The sequence below is a fragment of the Leuciscus leuciscus genome, assembly GCF_965113295.1.
Source record: "Leuciscus leuciscus genome assembly, chromosome: 17".
Lineage (NCBI taxonomy): Eukaryota > Metazoa > Chordata > Actinopteri > Cypriniformes > Leuciscidae > Leuciscus > Leuciscus leuciscus.
In genome coordinates this window covers 35175113-35202700 of record NC_138741.1, presented here as the reverse complement: position 1 = coordinate 35202700, position 27588 = coordinate 35175113, and the positions used below count along the sequence as shown (strand labels likewise).

The window sequence follows — 27588 nt, the reverse complement described above, 5'->3', positions numbered from 1 at the left end:
ATGTCATATAACATTTTCAAATGAGTGAAGTTTCGAATGAGAACCAATGTAGGCGGGGCTTGATTGTGTCTGTGGGGAATTGATTGGATGGTTGTGGTTTGCTATTGGCTGATCGAATGTGAGTAACAGATTATAGCCCCGCCCTCGTCATCAGAGAAGAGAGGAGATGCTGCAAGAGGAACTTATTCTGATGCCAGGAACATGAATTTAAAACAGTCGCCAATACAGGCATTTTCAAGCACAAAAAGACGAGAAAGAGCGATCAATTCAGTATTCACGCGCTGTCTGAGACATGGATTTCTGGGTTCGCGCTTCGGATTTTGCGCAGAGAAAACGTCCCACACAGCGTGTAACATTGGTTTCCCCTTCGTGTCTTCTTGCTCTTGAATATTTCATTTAGCAAGGCTTACACTTTCGTGATGATGCAGCACTTGCCCGTTCATGTTCTCACAACATTGCATTGCTATAATTCATAAAAATATGGCGATTGACACATTTCATATAGCTAATTCGGTAACATTTTATTTTAAAGCACTAAATTTTAACATGTCCTTAACATATAGTAAATTATGCATAATAAATTATGCATAATTACATGCAACCAACCCTCAACCAAATCCTAATCCTACCATAATATATAGTAAGTACATGTAGTTACTTAATATTACTCAGCACTTAAATGTATAACTGACACAAAGTAACAATGACACCTTAAAATAAAGTGTAACCGCTAATAACGATTTTTACTTGCATTTGGTGCTTAGCGGGTGTTATTTATATATATATATATATATATATATATATATATATATATATATATATATAGTCATATTATTTTAATTTATTATCGTTATCATAAACACACTAATTTGTAGTGCAAATAAGTTTAGTGTCACACACCAGATGAAAAACGTCACACTGCGAACATAAATTGCTTACTTATGTGTTGAAAAATTAGGTCTTTTCCTCAAGAAAACTGGATTTAAAACCAGAATCTGAACTCATATATTGAAACAAATTAGGTAAAAAAAAAATCAGGAGGATTACCAACACACAGCTAACAATTTTTGGTTGCCATAATGTTCCCAGAACAGACATCCTCTCTGTTGGTTAGCCAGAAATGTTTTCTTTATGTTAACAAAACGTTCCCTGTTAGTTTGGTTTTCCTATCTTTCCCAGTATGTCTTTTTAAATTCAAGAAAACTGAAACTGAAACTAATTAGGTTAAAAATGATGCTATGTTTAGGGCTATGGGTTGTTTAGGAGAAGTAGCCTAGCCTAAAGTATAGTATAAAGTGCTAGTACATACAAAAAAAGAAAAAAGAAAAGATGTGGTCCTATTTGCAGTCCTGAAACTGCAGCCTCCAGGATTGCAGGGTCAAGCTATACTGCAGTTTAAAACTATTTATATTCATATATCCATTAAATAAGTGCATCAACATATGAGGACCCTTTTTTGATGGGGTAGCTACTGATGAACGGCTAAAAAAACCGGTCCTGGTACATCAATCTGCCGTTTGAGAAGAACTTCTGCTTGTTGAGGGAATGTAAAGCGCTGACGGTGAACGGAATGTTTGTTTTCTGGTTTCTAAGGGGTGGAGCGAGTCTCTGCTCCTCACTTCTCCACTTCTCCATGAGTGTTTTCCCTGCAGTTCATTTCTCATCCTCCCTGCTGACGTCTGACTTCCGCATTCCTCGCTCTTCCCGATCAGGGATCAGCGCTCGCGACTCGAGCTGATGCAACGATTCCCGCTCTTCAAGATCTACTCGCGACCTCCAGCTGACGTCACAAAGGGACTCCACTCGCTCACCTCGAGACCAAAGTCAGGTAAGAGGCTAACTTTGACAACTTTTGCACGGCTTCGAGTCCTAGGCTCTGCATTTCTCCCCGGCTGTGTCTCAAAGCGCAGAGAGACGCCTAGCGGAGCGCGTTTTTGCGCATCGGACGCGCGCAGGAGCATTCATGGACATCGCGCGCGCGCTCCGATTCAGTGATGCGCAAAAATCCTGTCTATCTAGGGAACTCGCTAGGTTTTGAGACACTGCCCGAGTGTTTGCAAGCACATAATGTACATTGCAACATCAGCAACGTGCGTATTTATCTTGAATAACAACAATAGATTCTGTTGCAGGAGCTGCATGCGTTATGCAACTTAAATACCTCTTTATTTCCAAGTTTGAACGCATTTCTCTCAGGCATGTCCATCTCTAGCCTACATAGGGAATGTTCACTGATGATGGGACAGACAGACAGACTCAACACTGAAGTTCATGTTACATAAGAGAAACTTCCGCTTTGAGATCATTTTGAGTCACTGTAGGGCGTGGTGCAAATACACATTCATATGTTCATCATCTTCACCTTATTATTTCACTGTATTGTCCGGTGTCACACACACTCCATTAAGCTTGTAATCAGTGAAACGGATGCATGTGTGTTAATGGGCAGCAATACTGTAGACACAAACTTTTTTCAATTCAAAATGTATATTGTACTGTAGGTTAAAATCTGGGTTCCAGTCCAGTTTTACAGTAATATGCAGTTGGAAATATACATCATCCGAATATGGCATTAGTGTCTTCGCCTCAGTTTATTTAAAACATGATCTAAAACTTAAGTGCTGCAAAAATTTGCATGTTACATCACAATAAAGTTAAATGAACTCTGTAGATCATCAGCATTTTCAGCTGTTCAGAAAAGGGTTTCACTTCCACTCAAAAAGAAGTGGGCGATAAAATCTGGAAGCAATGTGTGAAACTGTTTCTCATTGCATAACAGTGCTATTATAACTGCATGCATAATGCAACGGAATGACACTGACCTTTACAGATGTAGGAACGTTGATTATGACACACAGCTCATACACGCAATGATGTGATCAACAGCAACTCCATGCAAATATATGTCACTGTCAATAAACCTACTGGGTATCAATGTGCATTATGACGCTCTCAGGCATTAACAACTGTGTAAAATTATCGAAATGTATTGGTACTATTCGTTAACATTATAAAATGTGAAGAGTGTTTAGTGTTAAACATGCCATGTTGTGAAATGCTGCTATACTTCATATGAAACGACTTTAAACTGCATTCATTTATGAAACAGCACATGAGCTCAATCTGAAATCTGTTGTCTCTGAAAACACTTCTTTCCATGCAGAAATGTGGTTATACTTCAGTGTTTTGAGATTTATCTAAAACACAGTCTATGTCTTTAAAACAATATTTAAATATTAAATTGATGATTGGAAAAGGTTTGCTTAGTGTCAGTTTGGAAGTGTCGTTTTAGGGTGTACCGGTAATTTCAGTCACTTTTATAATTAGAAGCAGGGAAAAATCACTCTCTAAATCTTTGCCTTGTTGGACTAAATGAAACCTCATGGTTAATTTGAATGCTGTTAAACACGACTCACATGAAGCGACTTACAATCAGATGTTCATATGTTGCTATGCTAACAATATGATTCTGCAGCAAGCATAAGAATACACAGACAGCACACACAAATATCGGGTAAAATAGGTTTTTAATTAGACTGAACTGTTTTAGCGGCGCTTGTTACAACTGCTGAATTAATTAATTTGTAGAGGAGCTGCACGATTAATCGTTAAAAGATGGCGATCTCGATTCAAACACAGAAAATGGCAACGATTTGTCTCTGTCTATTAAACTTTAAAAAAAGTAAGATCACTGCAAACATTCAGATCTGCGTTCTGACCCAGAGAGAGCCGTTGTCATGTGTAGATATGAAACTGTGTGTGAAGCTGTCTTTTCAACACACTCAGTGTGATTATTTCTGTCACAATAATCGATATATAAACACTGATGTCTATGGTAGCGATCAAAAATCAAGTAAATCACCTTTTGAAAGTAACTTGACGCTTCAAATAAAGATTGTATCAATTACATAGTTACACCAGTAGGTGGCGACAAGTGACTGTTAGAATATGTATTTGTCATTGAATCATTCACTCAAGAGATTCAGTAATGAAACAAATAAGTCTTTTGGTGTGTTGGACTTGAAACGATCGTTGTATGACATTAAAGACCCTGCGAGCGATTAGAGAGCATTAGACGTCTCCATAATGATGAGATACACCGATCAGTCCAGCGCCGCTTCAAGTCCAACACACCTAGTATGAGCGAGTCATTGAATCATTCATTCAAACAGATTTAAAAATAATAATTCATTCAAATCAATTAAAGTCCCCCTGTGGTGAAAATCCAGCTTTTAATGTTGTTTTTGTGTCTATGTGGTGTTTTTAATACGCTTTAAGACAAACCATGTGTAAGTTCATAAGTCGACAGCATTGCTGAGTATTTCCTCCTTAAAACTGCAGTGAACCAAAGACAGTCTCAAAAACACGCTTTGAAATCGCTGGTCGCTGACGTCACAAACTACCTTGTAACCAATCAGATCAATGTGTGCTCGTCAACCAGTGGATCTCTGAGCTGAGTGAGTGGAGGTGGGGCTTATTTGCATATTCATAGAACCGCGTATACTAAATGAGGCAAGGGTGTCGAGTTACATTCAAGCTAGAGTATTTTAAGGCGTGAATAATTATTTTTTCAAGGAACAAATGTCATTTTGGTGATTAAAGATGAGTTCAAAGGATAAAATGATAGACTACAGGGGGACTTTAAGCATTTTTAAATAGACGGCAGCAATTAAAATTTAGTCAGAACCTCTAAATCATATGTTATTTTGTTTAGGCTAGTTGTTTGTTCAGAATCATGATCTCAGCTTGAAACAAAAAAATTGTGATTCTTAATTTATTCAGATTTGTGCACCCATAACTTATATCCTTATTAAATATTAACTCTTACAAGTCACTTTTATTTATGGTTTTTATAGACGTAGTTTAAAATCAGTTACTTGCTGAACACAATTTCTCAATTTCTATGGATATGTTGTTTATCTTGGTTGTGCTGAATTTAACATATAATAAATGTATTATTGTATTTACTTTGCTTGTCCATATTATACTTGGACAAACAACATAATCAAGTGTGGCATGTTTCATCATTCTCTGTAGTGCTAGACAGCATTACTTGGATATTTACTGAAGAACGGGGCAGTCAATCAATTAGAGCAACACTTTATCTGTGATAATGGATCAAAATATTAATATAACATGTGGTAACGGTCACAGCGGAGAGAGCGTCGGTTTGCACGGCTCTGAACTAAAGCGCTCTATAGAACTTTCCAGTGAAAATCTAAACAAAGAGAACAGTGTTGTATTCTGTTTATTTTTCCAAATCCTTCATGCTGTCATTCCCTCAATACATACTTGTCTTGACTGGTCGGTATGAAGTTTTATTTGGAAGTGTGTTAAAAGTTTCAAAGATGGTGATTTTTTTTTTACTGTGGAAATCATTTTTCCATTGGGGCTTTTAGTAAGATGGCTCGTGTTGTAGACGGAGAAACCTCACACACCTTCTGAATATGAAACACACTTGAAAATGTTCCTGATTAATGTATTGCAGACGGGATTTAGTTAAGCATCGGGTTAGTCAGTATATGCCTATCTGGGAATATAAGCTTACTATATTTCTTTGAGGTTGTAGGGTTTTTTGAGTGTTCTTTGTTGTTCCTAGATGGGTAATTTCTGGCAAATACAAAAGATCCCTCCATCTTTGTCTGACATTGTGTAGTGATAAATTGAATTATATATATATATTTTTTTTACCAAATCAACAAAATGTTCATAATGTCCAGTTTAAAAAAATAAAATAAAAAATTCTTGGCTATGTGACCGTTAAGGGAACATTCCGTTTCATCATTCTTCACACATTATGGAATGTTACTTTTGAATGTTCTTTGGACTTTCTGAAAACAAGTTGTAACATTTAAAAACAACTAAAATCTTTCTTAAAAAACATTCCATGAACAATTTATAACTAATGTTTTTGTGCTAACGTTTTGAGAACATCATTAAAGACCAGATAACTTTGAACAAACGCTATTAACGTTACTGGAACGTTTGTTCATAACTGTGAGAGAACCTTGTCACATCTCATTAATTATTAGCAAGCAACATGTGCAACATATTCCATAGCCTAATAATAGTAAACAGAACACTCTTTATCAACAGAAAGTAATCAAATGTAAAACAACACTACGTAGTCTTCACTGTATAAATGGAATATGGATTAACCCTAATGAATCTACTATAGAGCAGTGATTGATTTTTTCTTTGTCTTTTGTTGTTTAAATTAACATTAATGACACAGACAGCAGCAGGTTTATTAGGCTACTGTCACTTTAAGACCGGATCTTATTTCGCAACTGTTTATGTTACCTTAAGACATAACCGACGGTGTTTAAAGGGGTGGTTGATTATGATTTCACTTTTCTAAGTTTAGCTAGTGTGTAATGTTGCTTTTTGAGCATAAACAACATCTGCAAAGTTACGACGCTCAAAGTTCAAAGCAAAGGGAGATATTTGCTTTTGAAGAAATCGCTTTTTAAGGACTACAACAAACGGCTGGTAGAGACTACACCACATTCCTCCCGGGTTAGTGACATCACCAACCCTAAAATTTACATAAACCCCGCCCCCGGAACACGATTTATAGATTATCATGACAGAATATGCTAATCAATGACTAGAAGATAACTACACATAAGCTGCATACATTTGGTTTGAACATAAAAGGCTAAAAGTTTTAGAAATTTTCAGTGCATGTCTGTGTGAGTGCAAACTGTTGAAGCTCATTTGCATTAAAAGGAACAGACACAAACCGCTGCGTTTTTGTTTTAACATGCTATATAAAAATATCTGTGGGGTATTTTGAGCTAAAGCTTCACATACACACTCTGGGAGTGTAATGATTTTACATCTTGTGAAAAGGGCATTATACCACACCTTTAATAACTCTTTTTATCATCGACTACATCCTGCAGTTTAGCAACAGTAGACTGTATTTGATTTGGATGTCAAGTTTGGGCTTTTAGGGAGGAATGAAAGCGCAGATCTGTGAAGGAAAGAAATGCACTAAAATCACACAGCTCTAGTTTCTTGCTGTCATTGTTGTAGAGTTGCTGTCGTTGCAATGTCTCCACTCCACGAAGACATTGCAAATGTATTGTTCAGGTGTCTGAACACCTGGTGGAACTGAATGTGTTAAAGCAATTTTAGCTGTGCATAGAAAAATTCAAAACTCGCGAGTTTTGCGTCTTCTGATCGACCTTTATAGCTTACAAACTTTACACCATTACAATCGCACTCGGGTGCGCACCAAAAGCGGACCAAACAAGCGTACTCGAGGTGGTCTCGTTACGCTTCGAAACGAACTCTGGAGCGGTTCGTTTGTGGTGAGAACGTGATCCGACCTCGAACAGAACCAACTGCTAAAGAACTGCGCATTTTTGGACTAAACCAGTTGCCATAGCATCTGCGCTGTGCATTATGGGATGAGGAGAAATGTTTGTTGACAGGTTGCACCTTAAGCATGGCAGCTCGCGGACAAACTTGGAGTTGTGAGGAGGTGCGGAGCCTGATAGAAAATAGAAACGTTATTTTCGAGCCGCATCCTCGCTTCATTCTCAAATATTATGGTTTGTCTAAAGTGGTGTAGACAAACTATATAATAAAATATGACCAAGGATACAATCAGCCTACGCAGTCATCATAAACAATCATCTCTCCATAGTAAACTGCGGCGTGTTGTCTGCCGGATTTTCCTCCTCTTTGTTTACTTCCGGGAGTTCTGTTGGAATTTTCCCGCATGTTAATTCTGACCAATCGAAGTGCAGTTATGGAAGTGCGTTCAAGACACATCTGGCCAACAAGTGATGTGGATGTTTGTCATGTGACTGCATTTTGGTTAGTTTTATCAACTCATGAACTGATTCGGACCAGAGGATCAGTGTGGTGTGAAAACGAACCATAACGCCTGAAAAATGCTACAAAGTATAATTTTTCGCCCTTGGTCCAGACCAAATGAACCGAACTACAGCTGTGAAAGCACCCTTAGTGATCCGAGTCAGTAAAATGATCCGAACTTCCCACTACTACTAACTATTGAGTTTATAGTCATTAAAATAAAGTTGAAAGTTGAAATTAAAGATTGAATCCAAGCTGAGGCCGTGTGTCCACCAAAGGATTTTTCCCATTGAAAATGGGAGCGTTTAATTAAAAACGGCAGCAGCGTCACGAGGCGCTCATCACAAGTTTTTTTTCTAGACGCTGAGAGTTGAAAAACGACTAATACCACACCGACCAACCGCCACATACAAGCATACAACGACAACAGACGACAATAACCAGCACAACAACCGAACAAGGTCATTTAAAACAAGAGGTTTCTGAAGACCGTTTTTTAAGCCTAAAGTGGGCGTGGCCGACCATCGCCATCTTGGCAGCGCGTCACTCCCGAATTAATTTATTTTTACAGTCAGACAATGAGCTGAGGTAACGTGACGGCTGACAGACAGCAGACAAACGGCTAATGATGACTAATGACCACAGCAGCGGGAATCCACCTGTCACTCAAAATTATGCATTACTCTAAGGCTTAATATAATGTAAACGGATGAGTTATAAAAAAATTCACCCCCCTCACAGTTGTCATGAAGAGAAAAATAAGCTATATAGACCAAAGCCACTTTTTGCACCAGGCTGTAAATGTGTTTTTTTCTGCTGTAAAGTTGGGTATTTTAACATGGAGGAGATGCAGATTTGACTCACTTCTGCAGCCAGCCTCAAGCGGCCAGTCGATGAATTGCCGTTGAAATCACTTCCGTGTTGGTTTCAAGAGAGAGACAGGCAGGTTGCCACTTGGTTCATTCGCATTCGGAAATCGACTATTTTTGACTGTCAAAATGCCAGCGGACGGAAACAACAACAGTTACAGTGAGTTGTTCAAAATCTTTATTTTTAGTAAACTCTGTGTACACAATGTTGTCAATGCTGGAGTTCATGTGTAGAGACTCTGGTGATACTTCCAGCAAAGTTTCATGTTGTGTCTAACCTTTTTAGTGTTTTAAAAATAGCGATTTTGATGCCATCATAGAAGTGCCCCATTCACTCCCATTCACAAGGCATTTAACCTAAAACGAAAATACGGTCGAACCTAAAAGTGGCGTTTCCATTCTAATTATGCTTTTAACCGAAAGTTTGCCTCGGGTAGATTAACAAAAAGAGCCCAGGTTAAATTTTGACGAGAGTTACCCTTTAAAAAGGCATATTTTTTTCTCATTTTATATTGTCTGCCTGGCAAAAGTCTCTTACAAAAGTAACACTTCTCAGCAAGCCACATCATTTTGAATGATCTCTCAGTGAGAAAGAGTGCATGACGAGCGATGTGCTTAAGTTAGGAGGTTAAGGTGTTTGTTTAAATGACTAACGTTCAGTGTGAGCAATGATAGCTTGCCTGAGCAAAGACTAATGAAACTTCCTCTGAGTCAGAACTGGTGTGTGTGCCATGCAGAGGTTCACATATGGCAGTGATTTCTGGTGTCATAGTGAGGGCGTTTCTTCAAGAAGCTCATTCATGCCGGTCCCTTTCTGTAGTTCATCTCTCTGTAAGAATGGAAAGACTTGAGAATGTTTCCTTTAAAATAGTTCTTCTCGAGCTATGGACTGCACATCTGAAGGGTTTCTTTATTTGAGGCCGATGACATTGTCCTGTTCGTCTGCGGCCACATTCCTCTCGGCTGACATGGAGAACTCAGATTTGGACGGAGGAAACTCGGGCAGCGGGCGGATCTTGGCTCAGTTCTCAGTTCTTCTCTCCACTGCTTTAAGGAGAATGTGTCTGGGTCTAGTTTTGTGCCTCTCGTAAAAAAAAAAAAGGGGGGGGAAAGGAGCAGCTTATCTTGCCAACGGTCTGTAAGTGGTCGTATTATATACACATGTCAGATATTGAATATCTAATGTGCAGAATAGACAGTGCATGGGCACAATGGACATGTGTTCAAAACAATAAGTGGAGACTTGTGTGTATGTAACATTTCTGTTGGTTAGTTAAAGTGCCCCATATATGCTATTTAAAAGGTTCCTAATTTCAAAGTTAAATTTTCATTCTGACAGAGTCTGAAACAATTCGATCAAGGATTCAGTCTCACTAAGCCCCTCCTTTGAGAGAGTCTGCTCCGCTCTGATTGGTCAGTTGGCTCAGTCTGTTTCTGATTGGTCAGATGGCCCAGTCTGTTGTGATTGGTCTACTCTGCTTTGATTGGTCAGATGGCCCAGTCTGTTGTGATCGGTCTACTCTGCTCTGATTGGTCAGTTGGCTCAGTCTGTTGTGATTGGTCTACTCTGCTCTGATTGGTCAGATGTCCCAGTCTGTTGTTGTGATTGGTCTACTCAGCTCTGATTGGTCAGTTGGCTCAGTCTGTTGTGATTGGTCTACTCTGCTCTGATTGGTCAGATGACCCAGTCTGATGTGATTGGTCTACTCTGCTCTGATTGGTCAGATGGCTCAGTCTGCTGTGATTGGTCTACTCCGCTCTGATTGGTCAGATGGTTCAGTCTGTTGTGATTGGTCTACTCTGCTCTGATTGGTCAGATGGCTCAGTCTGTTGGGATTGGTCTACTCTGCTCTGATTGGTCAGATGGCTCAGTCTGTTTCTGATTGGTCAGATGGCCCAGTCTGTTGTGATTGGTCTACTCTGCTGTGATTGGTCAGATGGCCCAATCTGTTGTGATTGGTCGACCGCTTACTACGCATGTCGGAAACGAAACACCCACTACTTATTTTAATTTCAGCTCCTCCTCAGCACTTGTAAACAGAGTGATGCGAACAGTAACGATGGCGTGGGTTTTACCGTATCACTCTCATCAAAGTGGATTTGCTTTGTCAGCAGAAAACAGCGTCTTCTCGACATGAACAACACGAACCAAACTCTAGATAAACTACAGGGTTTGAGGGAGGAGCAAAGAGCAGCTGTTCAGCCAATGAAGACCATAAGCTGGCATTATGCAAATTAGTTACAAACCTACGTAGGTTCGAGCAGGAAGTGAGTCTGGAGTTACTGACGGCTCGTTTCAGGCAGTTCAGAATTTCTTTTGGGAGACAAATTTATCTGCACTTTGACATTTGAAACTTTGCAGAGCTTTTACATTCACAAACGGCTGTATTACACTGTGCATGAAAGGTCACACCTGAAAATAGGGGCACTTTAAAAACATTATTTTATTGTTCAGTTGTTTTTTTATTGTCAGAAAAGGTCCAAATGATGGATTCCAGTGACAGATTAAACATCTGGACAAAACCTGCCGCTGCTTTGTTGGTATTTCTACACAGGTGGTGTTGTGAGGGTGACTTTTATTTTGTAAAGATATGACCTTAAATCCTGGATTTAGGACATTATAAAATATAACATATTTTGCATTACTTTTGGTTTACTTTTCCCTTTGAAGTCTTATATGATTGTAGTTGATGTGTCAATTCTTCAATAATAATTATGGCTACGTTCACACTGTCAGTTTTTGGGATTGACAGCTGCATAAACTCACAGGTGCTCGAACCTACGTAGGTTTGTAACTAATTTGCATAATGCCAGCTTATGGTCTCAAAATGTCCCATTCAAACAGCATCTCACAGTAACCTCTCGAATACTGTCTGAATGAACGTGCAACAGGAGTCAAACCACTGATCTGATGTGCTGCATATCAGTCGAGCAGGACATGTTTTCAGGATAAAGATCTGTAATGTAATTTGAGGATGTCTGTTAATTGCACAGGATATAGAGATTGTCAGCTTATCTCACACAATATATTTCTGTATTTAATTTTTAAACAGGATAATATATTTGGAGGAAATTCATTTGAATACAATATACAATGATTACTATAATACAAGCCTCTAATAATATATTGATAAAATTCATAAATCCATTAATCAGCGCTCTGGCATTTATAACACATATTCTAACACGTCTTGTCTGTCAGCTCATGAACATAACTTTCTCTCGTTTTTCAATAAGTAGGAAGTATTCCTGACTCTGCATAAATACACAATTACAATCGGTTGGGTAACATTCACTCCTTTGTTCACTTCACGAGAATTTAACATGAAAAAATTTGCCATGATCAATTTCCACAGAATGTAATCTGAACAAATATGTGTTATTAAAATAGATAATATAATAAAAGTGTGTGTATATAGGCTGAATAACTGCAGTCCTGCAGGTCTCAGTATTTTAAAGTGTAGTATAGTATTAGTGAATATTCTTCATGCTATATTTGTGATTATTTTGATGCCAATATATAATTAACGGCATTACTACTGTTCGTATTACTGTGAATCAAGTGCTGAAAAAGAGCACTTCAGGAAGAGATTCCAATATGCTAATGGTCATGTGGTTTCCGACACAAGCTGTAAGCGGTCGACCAATCACAACAGACTGGATCATCTGACCAATCAGAGCAGAGTAGACCAATCACAACAGACTGGGTCATCTGACCAATCAGAGCAGAGTAGGCCAATCACAAAAGACTGGGTCATCTGACCAATCAGAGCAGAGTAGACCAATCACAACAGACTGGGTCATCTGACCAATCAGAGCAGAGTAGACCAATCACAAAAGACTGGGCCATCTGACCAATCAGAACAGAGTAGACCAATCACAACAGACTGGGTCATCTGACCAATCAGAGCAGAGTAGACCAATCACAAAAGACTGGGTCATCTGACCAATCAAAGCAGAGTAGACCAATCACAACAGACTGGGCCATCTGACCAATCAGAGCAGAGTAGACCAATCACAACAGACTGGGCCATCTGACCAATCAGAGCAGAGTAGACCAATCACAACAGACTGGGTCATCTGACCAATCAGAGCAGAGTAGACCAATCACAAAAGACTGGGTCATCTGACCAATCAGAGCAGAGTAGACCAATCACAACAGACTGGGTCATCTGACCAATCAGAGCAGAGTAGACCAATCACAAAAGACTGGGCCATCTGACCAATCAGAACAGAGTCAAGTCAAGTCAAGTCAAGTTTATTTGTATAGCGCTTTTCACAATACAGATTGTATCAAAGCAGCTTCACAGTATTAAATTAAAATAATACAACAAAGTTTGTTTCAAGAGGAATTTATTGATTGATCAAATTAAATTAAATATCCCCAAAATATCCCCAACTGAGCAAGCCAAAGGCAACAGTGGCAAGGAACCGAAAAACTCCATCAAGTGACCTAATGGTGTCCTAAAACTCCATCAGGTGACCTAATGGAGAAAAAAAAACCTTGGGAGAACCCAGGCTCAGTCGGGGGCCAGTTCTCCTCTGGCATTTATGAGCTAGAGGCCGGATTGTAGTTTGAACTGTAGGATTATATGAATGCCGGGCTGAAGAGATGAGACTTTAATCTAGTTTTAAACTGGGAGAGCGAGTCTGAGCAACGAACAGTATCAGGAAGACTATTCCAGAGTTTTGGAGCCAAATGTGAAAATGCTCTCCCTCCTTTGGTGGTTCTGGATATCCTAGGTATGACCAAAAGCCTGGAATTTAGTGATCTTAAAGAGCGCGATGGATTATAGGGCGATAGAAGATCCGTTAAATAGACTGGAGCTAAGCCGTTTAGGGCTTTATAAGTCAGTAGCAATACCTTGTAATTAATACGGAGCTTTATAGGTAACCAATGCAGTGATGATAAAATCGGTGTTATATGATCATATTTTCTTGATCTAGTAAGAACTCTAGCGGCGGCATTTTGGACTAACTGTAGCTTGTTTATTGAGGATGCAGGACAACCAGCTAATAAAGCATTACAGTAATCCAGTCTCGAGGTCATGAATGCATGAACTAACTTTTCTGCATCAGAAACTGATAGCATATTACGTAGCTTAGCAATGTTTCTAAGGTGGAAAAAGGCTGTTTTTGTAACATATGAAATATGATTTTCAAAAGACAGGTTGCAATCGAGTATAACACCCAGGTCTTTTACTGTAGCGGATAAAGTAACAGGACATCCTATGATGTTAAAGTTGTATTGTGCGAGGTTTTGTGGGCGGTTTTTTTAACCGATAAGTATTACCTCTGTCTTGTCTGGATTTAATAAAAGAAAATTACGCGTCATCCAATCTTTTATATCTTTAACACACTCTGTCAATTTGGAAAATTTAGTGTTTTCATCCGGCCGTGATGAAATATATATTTGAGTGTCATCAGCATAACAATGGAAACTAATTCCATGTTTCCTTATAATATTTCCAAGTGGCATCATATATATTGAGAATAACAGAGGGCCTAACACAGATCCCTGCGGCACTCCATAGTTTACTGGAGTTATGGTCGATTTTTCTCCATTTAAATAGACAAAATGGTAGCGGTCAGATAGGTATGATTTGAACCAGCTTAGTGCTTGTCCTTGAACACCAGTATAATTTTGTAGTCGATCTAAGAGTAATGTATGATCTATAGTATCGAACGCAGCACTAAGATCAAGTAAAACTAGTATTGAGATACAGCCTTGGTCAGAAGCTAAAAGTAAATCATTTTAACGAGCGCAGTTTCAGTGCTATGATGCGGTCTGAATCCAGACTGAAACTTTTCATAGATATCATTTTGTTGCAAGAAAGAGCCCAGTTGAGCGGACACCACTTTTTCTAATATTTTAGACATAAATGGAAGATTTGAAATGGGTCTATAATTTGCTAGATTATTATGATCTAATTGTGGTTTCTTAATGAGAGGTTTTATAACTGCCAGTTTAAATGTTCTTGGAACATGACCTAAAGATAAAGACGAGTTAATAATATTGAGGAGAGGCTCTTCCACTACAGGTAACACTTCTTTCAGTAGTTTAGTTGGTATAGGATCTAATAAACATGTTGTTGTTTTAGATGAAGTGATACGTTTATTTAACTCTTTTTGTTCTATAGTTGTAAAGCACTGTAATTGTTCTTGCGGGGTGATAATTGAAGCTGAATTATAATGCGCGATTGAAGATTGAACATTTACAATTGTGGTTCTGATGCTTTCTATTTTCTCAGTGAAGAAGTTCATGAAATCATTACTACTGAACTGTAACGGGATATTTTGTTCAGAGTAGACCAATCACAACAGACTGGGTCATCTGACCAATCAGAGCAGAGTAGACCAATCACAAAAGACTGGGTCATCTGACCAATCAAAGCAGAGTAGACCAATCACAACAGACTGGGCCATCTGACCAATCAGAGCAGAGTAGACCAATCACAACAGACTGGGCCATCTGACCAATCAGAGCAGAGTAGACCAATCACAACAGACTGGGCCATCTGACCAATCAGAGCTGAGTAGACCAATCACAACAGACTGGGCCATCTGACCAATCAGAGCAGAGTAGACCAATCACAACAGACTGGGTCATCTGACCAATCAGAGCAGAGTAGACCAATCACATCAGACTGGGCCATCTGACCAATCAGAGCAGAGTAGACCAATCACAAAAGACTGGGTCATCTGACCAATCAGAGCAGAGTAGACCAATCACAAAAGACTAGGTCATCTGACGAATCAAAGCAGAGTAGACCAATCACAACAGACTGGGCCATCTGACCAATCAGAGCAGAGTAGACCAATCACAACAGACTGGGCCATCTGACCAATCAGAGCAGAGTAGACCAATCACAACAGACTGGGTCATCTGACCAATCAGAGCAGAGTAGACCAATCACATCAGACTTGGTCATCTGACCAATCAGAGCAGAGTAGACCAATCACAACAGACTGGGTCATCTGACCAATCAGAGCAGAGTAGACTTTCGAAAAGGAGGGGCTTAGAGAGAATGAGTTTTTGTACTAATCCTTTCAGAGACTGAGAAAAGAGCTGATGCTGCAAAGAGAATTATAAAAAGAGAATTAAAGTGCTTTTGACCTTGAATGCATGTAAACCTGTTGCAGGAGACTCCAAAACTAAATTAGGAACCTTTAAAATAGCATAATGTGGCACTTTAATAAGCCTTGGTGGTGTCTTAAACGACTGATATTCGACTGATAACTCGATTTAAAAAATGTAATAGACGGACGGCTTATTAGTCTCTATATAACGTGTTGTCTTTCCTCCAGCTGTGGTCAGGGGTGTTGGTGACGTGATGCCCGGACAGATCCCGGACCCCTCGGTGACGGCGGGCTCACTGCCCAGTCTGGGCCCTCTGGTGGGCATTTCTGCCACCACACTAACCCAACACCTGAAGTACGCCGACCTCTACAACCTCGGGGCCATGCTGTCGCCTTTACATCTACTGGGAAAGCTGGGCAAGCGGCCGCTCCCCATTAAAGCTGAGGTGAGCGTCTTCATCTCTAGACTGAGGGCATCTGAAGGAAACAGCACTTTATCTACTTCAACTAGTTCACATCAGCGTGACCCAGTGTGTTTCCTATATGATTAATCTGCAGGGAAACTAAAAAGTGGAGCTGTAAACTGCTTTGCTAAAAATCTAAATTGACAATTCTTTTTTTTTTATGGAGTATTGCAGTGTTTATTATAAACACATCATTGTTTTAAATTCATATGCCTCGTAATCTTTAATCAGAACAACTTCCCCTCCCTCTTGCAGCGACATCTCTTCTCTTCTCTGATGACGTGTTTTTGGCATCACATTTGTCTCAGACTACATGTAAACATCATGCATGTGAGCTGTAGAAAATTATTTTTCCAAGTTGTAAATGAAACAAAAATAATTGGAGTTTGTTTTTACAAGAAAATATCATTTCAGTCTTTTTACTTCAAAATTGTACATTTTAATTCAATGTGTTACTTGCCATTTCTTTGTAATTCTTTGTACATTTTACTAGCAATTTCTAATTCAAAACTGTTTCAAAGTAAACCCAGCACCAATTTTTTGTTCCAGTGTATCAGCCAATCATAAAGCTTGAAGGTGCAGCTCTATCTTTACAGGTGTGTGAGTTTGGAGCGGCACTGCCTGTGTGTACCTGGGAAGATTGAGCAGATCTGTGTGTTTGGTTCAGCTTTTTGTGCAGTCAGTGTTAACACATATCGGTGGTGGTGTGTTCTGTGCACTTATCAAACTGCAGTGACTCCATCTAGTGGACAGACAGTCACTGCTTCAATGAAACAGACTCTGAAATCATAACAAAAAGTGAATCTAATGAATCACAAATGAAACATAAAAGCAAAAATGCCATCTGGCCCAAATATATCAGGCTATTTCTGCAGTGACAGGTAAAAAACCCTCTACACTGATGAAATTTAGACTAGACCAGAGATGGAGTCGGTAAAACATGTTCACGTCACAGTTAACTGAATTAAAGTAGGGTGGTAAATTGGTACTCATAAATATTTATTTTATTATAAATACTGTACTGTAAATATTTTTTTATTGAGATATAAATATTTTAATATCAGACTATTTATTACATTTCCTGCCTCTTCATTAAGTTTGATATTGGAGATGTTAGTAGCGGGTTTTTAAAAGCACAGCTCTATAAAGAACAGAGCAATGCGCTTTCATTTGAGCAGATGTTGCTGACTGAACAGCTGCTCCTGTTAATGCAGACTGACTGAATGTTATTTATTAAAGAAGTTTGTATTATACCCTTATGAACGACTTGCGTTATTTTTACTATTAAACGACAAGCATTTCATAATCGCCATCCGTTCAGGCTCGGTTTATGTGATCAGCAAGACTATTTCCGACTGACTGTAGTTATTATGATACTATAGCTTTCATTCCGCAAAAGTTTGTTGATATTTAATTAATTATTGCGTTGCATAATTTGATGGCAAACAGAAAGCTTTCTCACTCTAGCCTGCAGAATACTATGATTAATATGTTTTCAAGGTCTGTCCCTTTTTTATTCTTCTTTGATTTAGATAACATGGTTTTATAAATCCCAACCAGAAATGTATAATTATCAACAGCACTTTGGAATATTAACAAAACACTTTCTATGCATGGATGTCACCTAGTGGTCAAAAATGATAAAGCTCTTAAAAATGGTCAGTTTATAGTTTGCAACTATATTTGTACTCTTATAATACTCTTTTCTTTTCTTTTTTTAAAATATTGCATGCAACTTCCTTGAATTTAAAGATAAATATTGAATGTTTTAAACAGGTTGCCTAAACAAATGAAGTACTTTAATGGCAGATTGTAGGACATTTAGCAGACTCATTAAAAGCCTTGATTTTTGCTGTTGCCAGAAAGATGAAGAGGAAGACCGGAGGAAAAGAAGGCGAGAGAAAAACAAAGTGGCAGCAGCAAGATGTCGAAACAAAAAGAAAGAGAGAACGGAGTATCTCCAAAGGGTAAGTGGTTCATGTAAGAGTCAACATGCAGCGCCGGCGTATTAAAGGGATAGTTCACCCAAAAATTATAATTAGCCCAAGTCATCCTAGGTGTATATGACATTCTTCTTTCAGACGAATACAATCAGAGTTTAAATGTCCCGGCTCTTCCAAGCTTTATAATAGCAGTGAATGGCCGATTTCTGTTTTGAAGTCCATAAAAGTGCATCTATCCATCATAAAAGTGCATCTATCCATAATAAAAGTGCTCCACAGGCTCCGGGTGGTTAATAAAGGCCTTCTGAAGTGAAGCAATGCGTTTGTGTAAGAAAACACGAAATGCATCACAAATCCCCCCAGAGACGTGTGGAGCTCTTTTATGATGGATAGATGCACTTTTATCATGGATAGATGCACTTTTATGATGGACAGATGCACTTTTATGATGGACAGATGCACTTTTATCATGGATAGATGCACTTTTATGATGGACAGATGCACTTTTATCATGGATAGATGCACTTTTATGATGGATAGATGCACTTTTATGATGGACAGATGCACTTTTATCATGGATAGATGCACTTTTATGATGGACAGATGCACTTTTATGATGGACAGATGCACTTTTATCATGGATAGATGCACTTTTATGATGGATAGATGCACTTTTATCATGGATAGATGCACTTTTATGACGGACAGATGCACTTTTATCATGGATAGATGCACTTTTATGATGGATAGATGCACTTTCATGATGGACAGATGCACTTTTATCATGGATAGATGCACTTTTATGATGGATAGATGCACTTTTATGATGGACAGATGCACTTTTATGATGGACAGATGCACTTTTATCATGGATAGATGCACTTTTATGATGGATAGATGCACTTTTATCATGGATAGATGCACTTTTATGATGGACAGATGCACTTTTATCATGGATAGATGCACTTTTATGATGGATAGATGCACTTTTATGATGGATAGATGCACTTTTATGATGGATAGATGCACTTTTATGATGGATAGATGCACTTTTATGATGGACAGATGCACTTTTATCATGGATAGATGCACTTTTATGATGGATAGATGCACTTTTATGATTGACAGGTACACTTTTATGATGGATAGATGGACTTGATTGACAGATACACTTTTATGATGGATAGATGCACTTTTATGATAGATAGATGTACTTTTATGATGGATAGATGCACTTTTATGATGGATAGATGCACTTTTATGATGGATAGATGCACTTTTATGATGGATGGATAGATGCACTTTCATGATGGACTGATGCACTTTTATCATGGATAGATGCACTTTTATGATGGATAGATGCACTTTTATGATGGATAGATGCACTTTTATGATTGACAGATACACTTTTATGATGGATAGATGGACTTGATTAACAGATACACTTTTATGATGGATAGATGCACTTTTATGATAGATAGATGCACTTTTATGATGGATAGATGCACTTTCATGATGGATAGATGCACTTTTATCACGGATAGATGCACTTTTATGATGGATAGATGCACTTTTATGATGGATAGATGCACTTTTATCATGGATAGATGCACTTTTATCATGGATAGATGCACTTTTATGATGGATAGATGCACTTTTATGATGGATAGATGCACTTTTATCATGGATAGATGCACTTTTATCATGGATAGATGCACTTTTATCATGGATAGATGCACTTTTATGATGGACAGATGCACTTTTATGATGGACAGATGCACTTTTATGATGGACAGATGCACTTTTATCATGGATAGATGCACTTTTATGATGGACAGATGCACTTTTATGATGGACAGATGCACTTTTATCATGGATAGATGCACTTTTATGATGGACAGATGCACTTTTATCATGGATAGATGCACTTTTATGATGGATAGATGCACTTTTATGATGGACAGATGCACTTTTATCATGGATAGATGCACTTTTATGATGGACAGATGCACTTTTATGATGGACAGATGCACTTTTATCATGGATAGATGCACTTTTATGATGGATAGATGCACTTTTATCATGGATAGATGCACTTTTATGATGGACAGATGCACTTTTATCATGGATAGATGCACTTTTATGATGGATAGATGCACTTTCATGATGGACAGATGCACTTTTATCATGGATAGATGCACTTTTATGATGGATAGATGCACTTTTATGATGGACAGATGCACTTTTATGATGGACAGATGCACTTTTATCATGGATAGATGCACTTTTATGATGGATAGATGCACTTTTATCATGGATAGATGCACTTTTATGATGGACAGATGCACTTTTATCATGGATAGATGCACTTTTATGATGGATAGATGCACTTTTATGATGGATAGATGCACTTTTATGATGGATAGATGCACTTTTATGATGGATAGATGCACTTTTATGATGGACAGATGCACTTTTATCATGGATAGATGCACTTTTATGATGGATAGATGCACTTTTATGATTGACAGGTACACTTTTATGATGGATAGATGGACTTGATTGACAGATACACTTTTATGATGGATAGATGCACTTTTATGATAGATAGATGTACTTTTATGATGGATAGATGCACTTTTATGATGGATAGATGCACTTTTATGATGGATAGATGCACTTTTATGATGGATGGATAGATGCACTTTCATGATGGACTGATGCACTTTTATCATGGATAGATGCACTTTTATGATGGATAGATGCACTTTTATGATGGATAGATGCACTTTTATGATTGACAGATACACTTTTATGATGGATAGATGGACTTGATTAACAGATACACTTTTATGATGGATAGATGCACTTTTATGATAGATAGATGCACTTTTATGATGGATAGATGCACTTTCATGATGGATAGATGCACTTTTATCACGGATAGATGCACTTTTATGATGGATAGATGCACTTTTATGATGGATAGATGCACTTTTATCATGGATAGATGCACTTTTATCATGGATAGATGCACTTTTATGATGGATAGATGCACTTTTATGATGGATAGATGCACTTTTATCATGGATAGATGCACTTTTATCATGGATAGATGCACTTTTATCATGGATAGATGCACTTTTATGATGGATAGATGCACTTTTATCACGGATAGATGCACTTTTATGATGGATGGATGCACTTTTATGACGGATAGATGCACTTTTATCACGGATAGATGCACTTTTATGATGGATAGATGCACTTTTATGATGGATAGATGCACTTTTATCATGGATAGATGCACTTTTATGATGGATAGATGCACTTTTATGATTGACAGATACACTTTTATGATGATAGATGGACTTGATTGACAGATACACTTTTATGATGGATAGATGCACTTTTATGATAGATAGATGTACTTTTATGATGGATAGATGCACTTTTATGATGGATAGATGCACTTTTATGATGGATAGATGCACACTTTTATGATGGATAGATGCACTCTTTTATGATGGATGGATAGATGCACTTTCATGATGGACTGATGCACTTTTATCATGGATAGATGCACTTTTATGATGGATAGATGCACTTTTATGATGGATAGATGCACTTTTATGATTGACAGATACACTTTTATGATGGATAGATGCACTTTTATGATGGATAGATGCACTTTTATGATGGATAGATGCACTTTCATGATGATAGATGCACTTTTATCACGGATAGATGCACTTTTATGATGGATAGATGCACTTTTATGATGGATAGATGCACTTTTATCACGGATAGATGTACTTTTATCACGGATAGATGCACTTTTATGATGGATAGGTGCACTTTTATGATGGATAGATGCACTTTTATGATGGATAGATGCACTTTTATGATGGATAGATGCACTTTCATGATGGATAGATGCACTTTTATCACGGATAGATGCACTTTTATGATGGATAGATGCACTTTTATGATGGATAGATGTACTTTTATCACGGATAGATGTACTTTTATCACGGATAGATGCACTTTTATGATGGATAGATGCACTTGTATCACGGATAGATGTACTTTTATCACGGATAGATGCACTTTTATGATGGATAGATGCACTTTTATGATGGATAGATGCACTTTTATCACGGATAGATGCACTTTTATCACGGATAGATGCACTTTTATGATGGATAGATGCACTTTTATGATGGATAGATGCACTTTTATCACGGATAGATGCACTTTTATGATGGATAGATGCACTTTTATCACGGATAGATGCACTTTTATGATGGATAGATGCACTTTTATCACGGATAGATGTACTTTTATCACGGATAGATGCACTTTTATGATGGATAGATGCACTTTTATGATGGATAGATGCACTTTTATCATGGATAGATGCACTTTTATCACGGATAGATGCACTTTTATGATGGATAGATGCACTTTTATCACGGATAGATGCACTTTTATGATGGATAGATGCACTTTTATGATGGATAGATGCACTTTTATCACGGATAGATGTACATTTATCACGGATAGATGCACTTTTATGATGGATAGATGCACTTTTATGATGGATAGATGCCCTTTTATCACGGATAGATGCACTTTTATGGACTTCAAAACAGAAACAGCCAATCACTGCCATTATAAAGCTTGGAAGAGCCAGGACATTTTTTATATAACTGATTGTATTCGTCTGAAAGAAGAATGTCATATACATCTAGGATGACTTGAGGGTGAGTAAATCATGGGATAATTTTCATTTTTGGGTGAACTATCCCTTTAACGTGCCCTCAACTCTTCCGTTGAAGGAATCTGAACGTCTAGAGATGATGAACTCGGAGCTGAAGTCACAGATCGAGGAGCTGAAGCACGAACGACAGCAGCTCATACTGATGCTCAATCGCCATCGGCCCACATGCATCGTGAGGACAGACAGCATCAAGAGCCCCGAGAAAGAGGCCGAATGAGAAGGATCACACATTCCCATGTTACTGTTTACAGGTTAGCTCTTCTGCTAGCTGAAGCACTTGGCTCGAAGCACTTGGACATTTTAAGGAAGAGAAAATGGCGTTCGTTCTCTGACCTTCGAGGTTGGAGAGGTGCGAATAAACAAAGCAACAAGAGAAACACACTGACGGCCTCAGTATTGGGCTGTGTGTTCGTTACAAAACTTTTATGGGATTGTTTTTCTCCTGTAAAACTTTTTTGTCACAAAAAACTTTTTTGTCATAAAGTGCCTTGTTTGTTTTAGTCCATTTAGGAAAGAGTTGTCTAAAGTTTGTTATGAATTCATGAAAACACTCATCGCACACATGTTGTGGCCTCGCCATGTAAACTGGATGATTCTTCATGGACTATCTCACCATTTGCTGCCTTCATTGGGTTTTTTGTTTTTCTGACGCAGGCGTCATGTATGCACATATGTATGAACTGTTTACATCTTGCCAATTTATTATAGTTATCTACTATATATATATGATTTTTATACTTCCAGTACATGGACTTATCACTAGACGTGATACATTTTATGCAACAAACAATTTCATAACCTCTATTTCTGTGACTTATTCAATTTGTTGTACAGCTGTGAAAACTGCAAGCAATTATTAAACAAGTGTTTCCCAAATGTTATTTTGCCATTATCAGAAATGTTTTAGAGTTGGACAACCTGCAGCCATTTTGCAATGTCATTTTTAGTCAGGAAACATACATACAATAAAACACAAAAACCTACAGTTTGTCCAACTCAGAATTATAATATACACAATGTTTGATTGGAATTATTTGGTCTCTGATTTATGTGTCCATGACCATCAGTGGTGAAAGATGGTTTTTGCTGATTCCAACTCTCTACAGAAGTTCTCAGTGACAGTCGTCTCTAGATCTTGCTTTCTCAAGGATTTTAGCAGAGTATATCCGGTCTCTCCATGCCAATTGCTACAAGACACAGGTGTTTGTCATTTGTACTTGTCCTACTTACACACTGCTCGTCTCCCAACTCTCTCTCCCGTCGCAGAACCACGCCCCCTCGCCACATACCCCCACCGCCCGACTCAGGCCGGGGAGCCATCTAAAACTAAAACTATTGGGCATAGACTGTAAAAAAAGATGGACGACGCCCCTTCACTCTCTTCCATTGGTGAAAAGTGAAGCCGCCAAAGTCCTAATATGGCACTGACATCTGGGACATCTGCTTCTGCGCAATAGTAACGCGGGACCCGAGTCTGCGCAGTAGTGAGCCGGAAGTAAAACTGAGATATCAAGGTCACGCCCTCACTCCTGCAGAAACGGTTAATACAAAATTTACTGTGTGAAATAAACAGTTATGGACATGTAGAAATTAAAGTTGAATTCCAATCTCCTCCCGAAAATCCAAAAAAAAGTCAGTTGGTGCCTTGGTGACTACTTTGTTTAGAGAAGCTGTCAATCATTACGTCACATTCCCGTTTTTATAACATCAAATAACTAACTAAGACCACACTTATAAAAAATAAAAATAAAAAAACGAACACTTAAATCAGCGTGAGAAATCTACCTAAACACAGAAAACATCTTTGATCAAATTTATTTGAAGTGTAATTTGAATGTTTAGTTTCCATCGCGTCCAGTAGACTTCATGGGGAGGCGGGGTTTATAACCTAAACTGGGGCATTCAAGATGCTTTGGCTTCACTTTTCAGCACTTGTGTGGCACGCTTGTCTGTTCGAATGACCTCAAAGGGTCCTTGCCAATTAGCGAGTAATTTAGAATTAGAAGTAGGGAGCAATACAAGTACTTTATCTCCCGGTGCAAATTCACATAGTCTGGTTCCCCTGTTGTAAAGCGGGTTCTGTCTGTCCTGGGCCTGTAACAAAATTCTCCATAGAGAGCCAGACATCCCAAGTCTCCCGGAAGTTCCGGGAGTCTCCCGCATATTGATAGCGGCTCCCTGATGCCCGCAAATCAGTTAAAATCTCCCGGAAGCAAGAGCGCGCAAGCGTAGCGCGCAAGCGTAGCGCGCGCATGGCAGAGAGAGGGAGCGAGAGACCTTGCGTGTGTGTGCTAGTGTGCGTGTGTGCCTCGGGATTTTATCTCTACTCTCGAACCGAATTCATCAGAACTGCTTTCCAGCTCTCATCAGGGGTCACAGTACAAGCTCTCAGATTGATCTCTCTCCTCTCGCTCACTGTTTCCCAGCAGCGTATATCTGGTCTCTCCACGCCAATTACTGCAACAAGACACCGGTGTTTCTCATTTGCACTTGACCTACTTACTCACCGCTTGTCTCCAAACTCTCTCTCCCGTCGCAGACCTCGCTGAACCACGCCACAACCATTTTCTCAAGACTGTGCAACAGTTAACATCTTATAAATCTTGCAACTTTTTTATATAAAACTTAAGTACTTCAGTGCTCAGTTCAGCATCTTTTTTCCCTTAAAGGGATCCTTCACTTTTTTTGGAAATAGGCTCATTTTACAACTCCCCCAGAGTTAAACAGTTGAGTCTTACCGTTTTCAAATCTCCGGGTCTGGCGGTACCACTTTTAGCAAAGCTTAGCATAGATCATTGAATCGGACAAGACCATTAGCATCTCTCTCAAAAATAATCAAGAAACTTTGCTGCCGTACCATGGGTGCAGCAGGCGTAATGATATGACGCAGCCTGTACGACCCATGGTACGGCAGCAAAGTTTCTTGATTATTACGCAGGAATGAGAGTATAGTTCCTAGCCATATCAGCCTAGAAAATCGCAACTTTACATTTTCCGTCGGTCTTAGTACACGATGTAACTACAGAAGAGTCAAGTTTTAAATAGGAAAAATATCGAAACTCTTTGGTCATTTTTTTTTTGAGAGATGCTAATGGTCCTGTCCGATTCAATGATCTATGCTAAGCTATGCTAAAAGTGGTACCGCCAGACCCGGAGATCGGCTGAATGGATTCGAAAACGGTAAAACTCAACTGTTTAACGCTGGGGGAGTTGTAAAATATGCCTATTTCCCAAAAAAGTGGAGTATCCCTTTAAAGGCTCGGCACTCATCTAGACAAACCGAATTGTAACATCTGTAATAAGCAGCATCTGATGGACAAGCGAAAATGAACAAACAAAAGACTCGGAAGGACTTACAGAACTATATTGAACTTTTAATCAAACATATACAGACTAATAATACAAATAATAATGAAAAAGTATACTAATAGGGGAAAAACAACTATACATTTTTTTAACAATGAGTAACATTTTTAATTAAAACAGAATAAGCCTTGTGATGAACCAAGTATTTAAGGCAACATTTAAGTTATAATTTCATTTTAATTAAATGAGCAAAGCTAAAACAAATTTCATAAATTTCATGTTTTGTAATATATTACTATATATTACTATATATTTAATAATTGCCTATATAAAGAAATATGGAAAATAATGTTAAACAGAGTCCCAAAGTGAACAAATAAATTGTAAAATATCGTAAAATATATACAACAAAAACTCAAGCTTTACATTTATACTTTTTGTTCATTGTTGAACTACATACCTTTGTTCTTCACCAGCATTTCATTGTCTCATTAAATCACTGTATAGTGATAATTTACAGCAATCAAAATTCCTCTGTAAACGACAGTGATCTGTGGCTCGTTGTATTGTGTTACGGGAGCCATACATTTCAGCATTAGCAAACTCACAAAGTTTTTGTCATTTAAAATCAGTACAACTATGACCAGCCACAACTAAAAATAATACAAAACTACTTAGTCAAATAAATGGATATGCAAAATATATGAAAAAGAAATACTGACAAAGCCTTGTGATGAAGTATTTAATGCAACCATTAAACTATATACATTAAACACATAACAAAATAATGTGTACACTTGATTACCAATTTGTTGTAATTTGTCATTCAGTAGGATTTTTAAATGACTTAGAAAGAAGTCTCTTGGAATATTGTAAAATATTATTAGAATTAAAATAAACGTACTTGGTTACTTACGTAACCTTGGTTCCCTTAGAGATAAAGGACCGAGTACTGCGTTGCAAACGCTGTGGGAAAACTCCTTTTCTCGAGAATAATGAAGCCTTTATTTTAAAACGCATTGCAGCTACACAGCAAGAGCCTCATAGCTCGTATGAGCGAGCTGATTGGCTGTGCTGCGGCAACTGCACGAACCTATATTGCGAGTCAACAGAGGCGTGCGGTCCAATGGGAGTTCTTGGAACCTTGCCAGGCTCTTAGCGTGCCAAAATGGGTGGACTGAAGAGTACAAATTCAGAGAAAACTCGCTATATGACAGGTTTAAATCGACTGAAGCGAAAGTACCTGATGTAAGCGAAATAGCACGGCAAGGCAACGCAGAACTCGTTCCCTTATCTCTAAGGGAACCGAGGTT

At 38.3% G+C, this 27588-nt stretch overlaps 1 protein-coding gene across 1 annotated transcript; it reads left to right on the top strand.

Moving 5' to 3' along the window:
* Nucleotides 1-920: 920 nt before the first annotated feature.
* On the top strand, nt 921-23952 carry jdp2a (Jun dimerization protein 2a). Its single transcript, XM_082143668.1, has 4 exons — nt 921-1828; nt 16008-16225; nt 18106-18210; nt 23028-23952. Exons 1-4 carry the CDS (start codon nt 1738-1740, stop codon nt 23184-23186), a joined length of 573 nt encoding a protein of 190 aa, XP_081999794.1. The 5' UTR covers nt 921-1737; the 3' UTR covers nt 23187-23952.
* Nucleotides 23953-27588: the final 3636 nt, after the last annotated feature.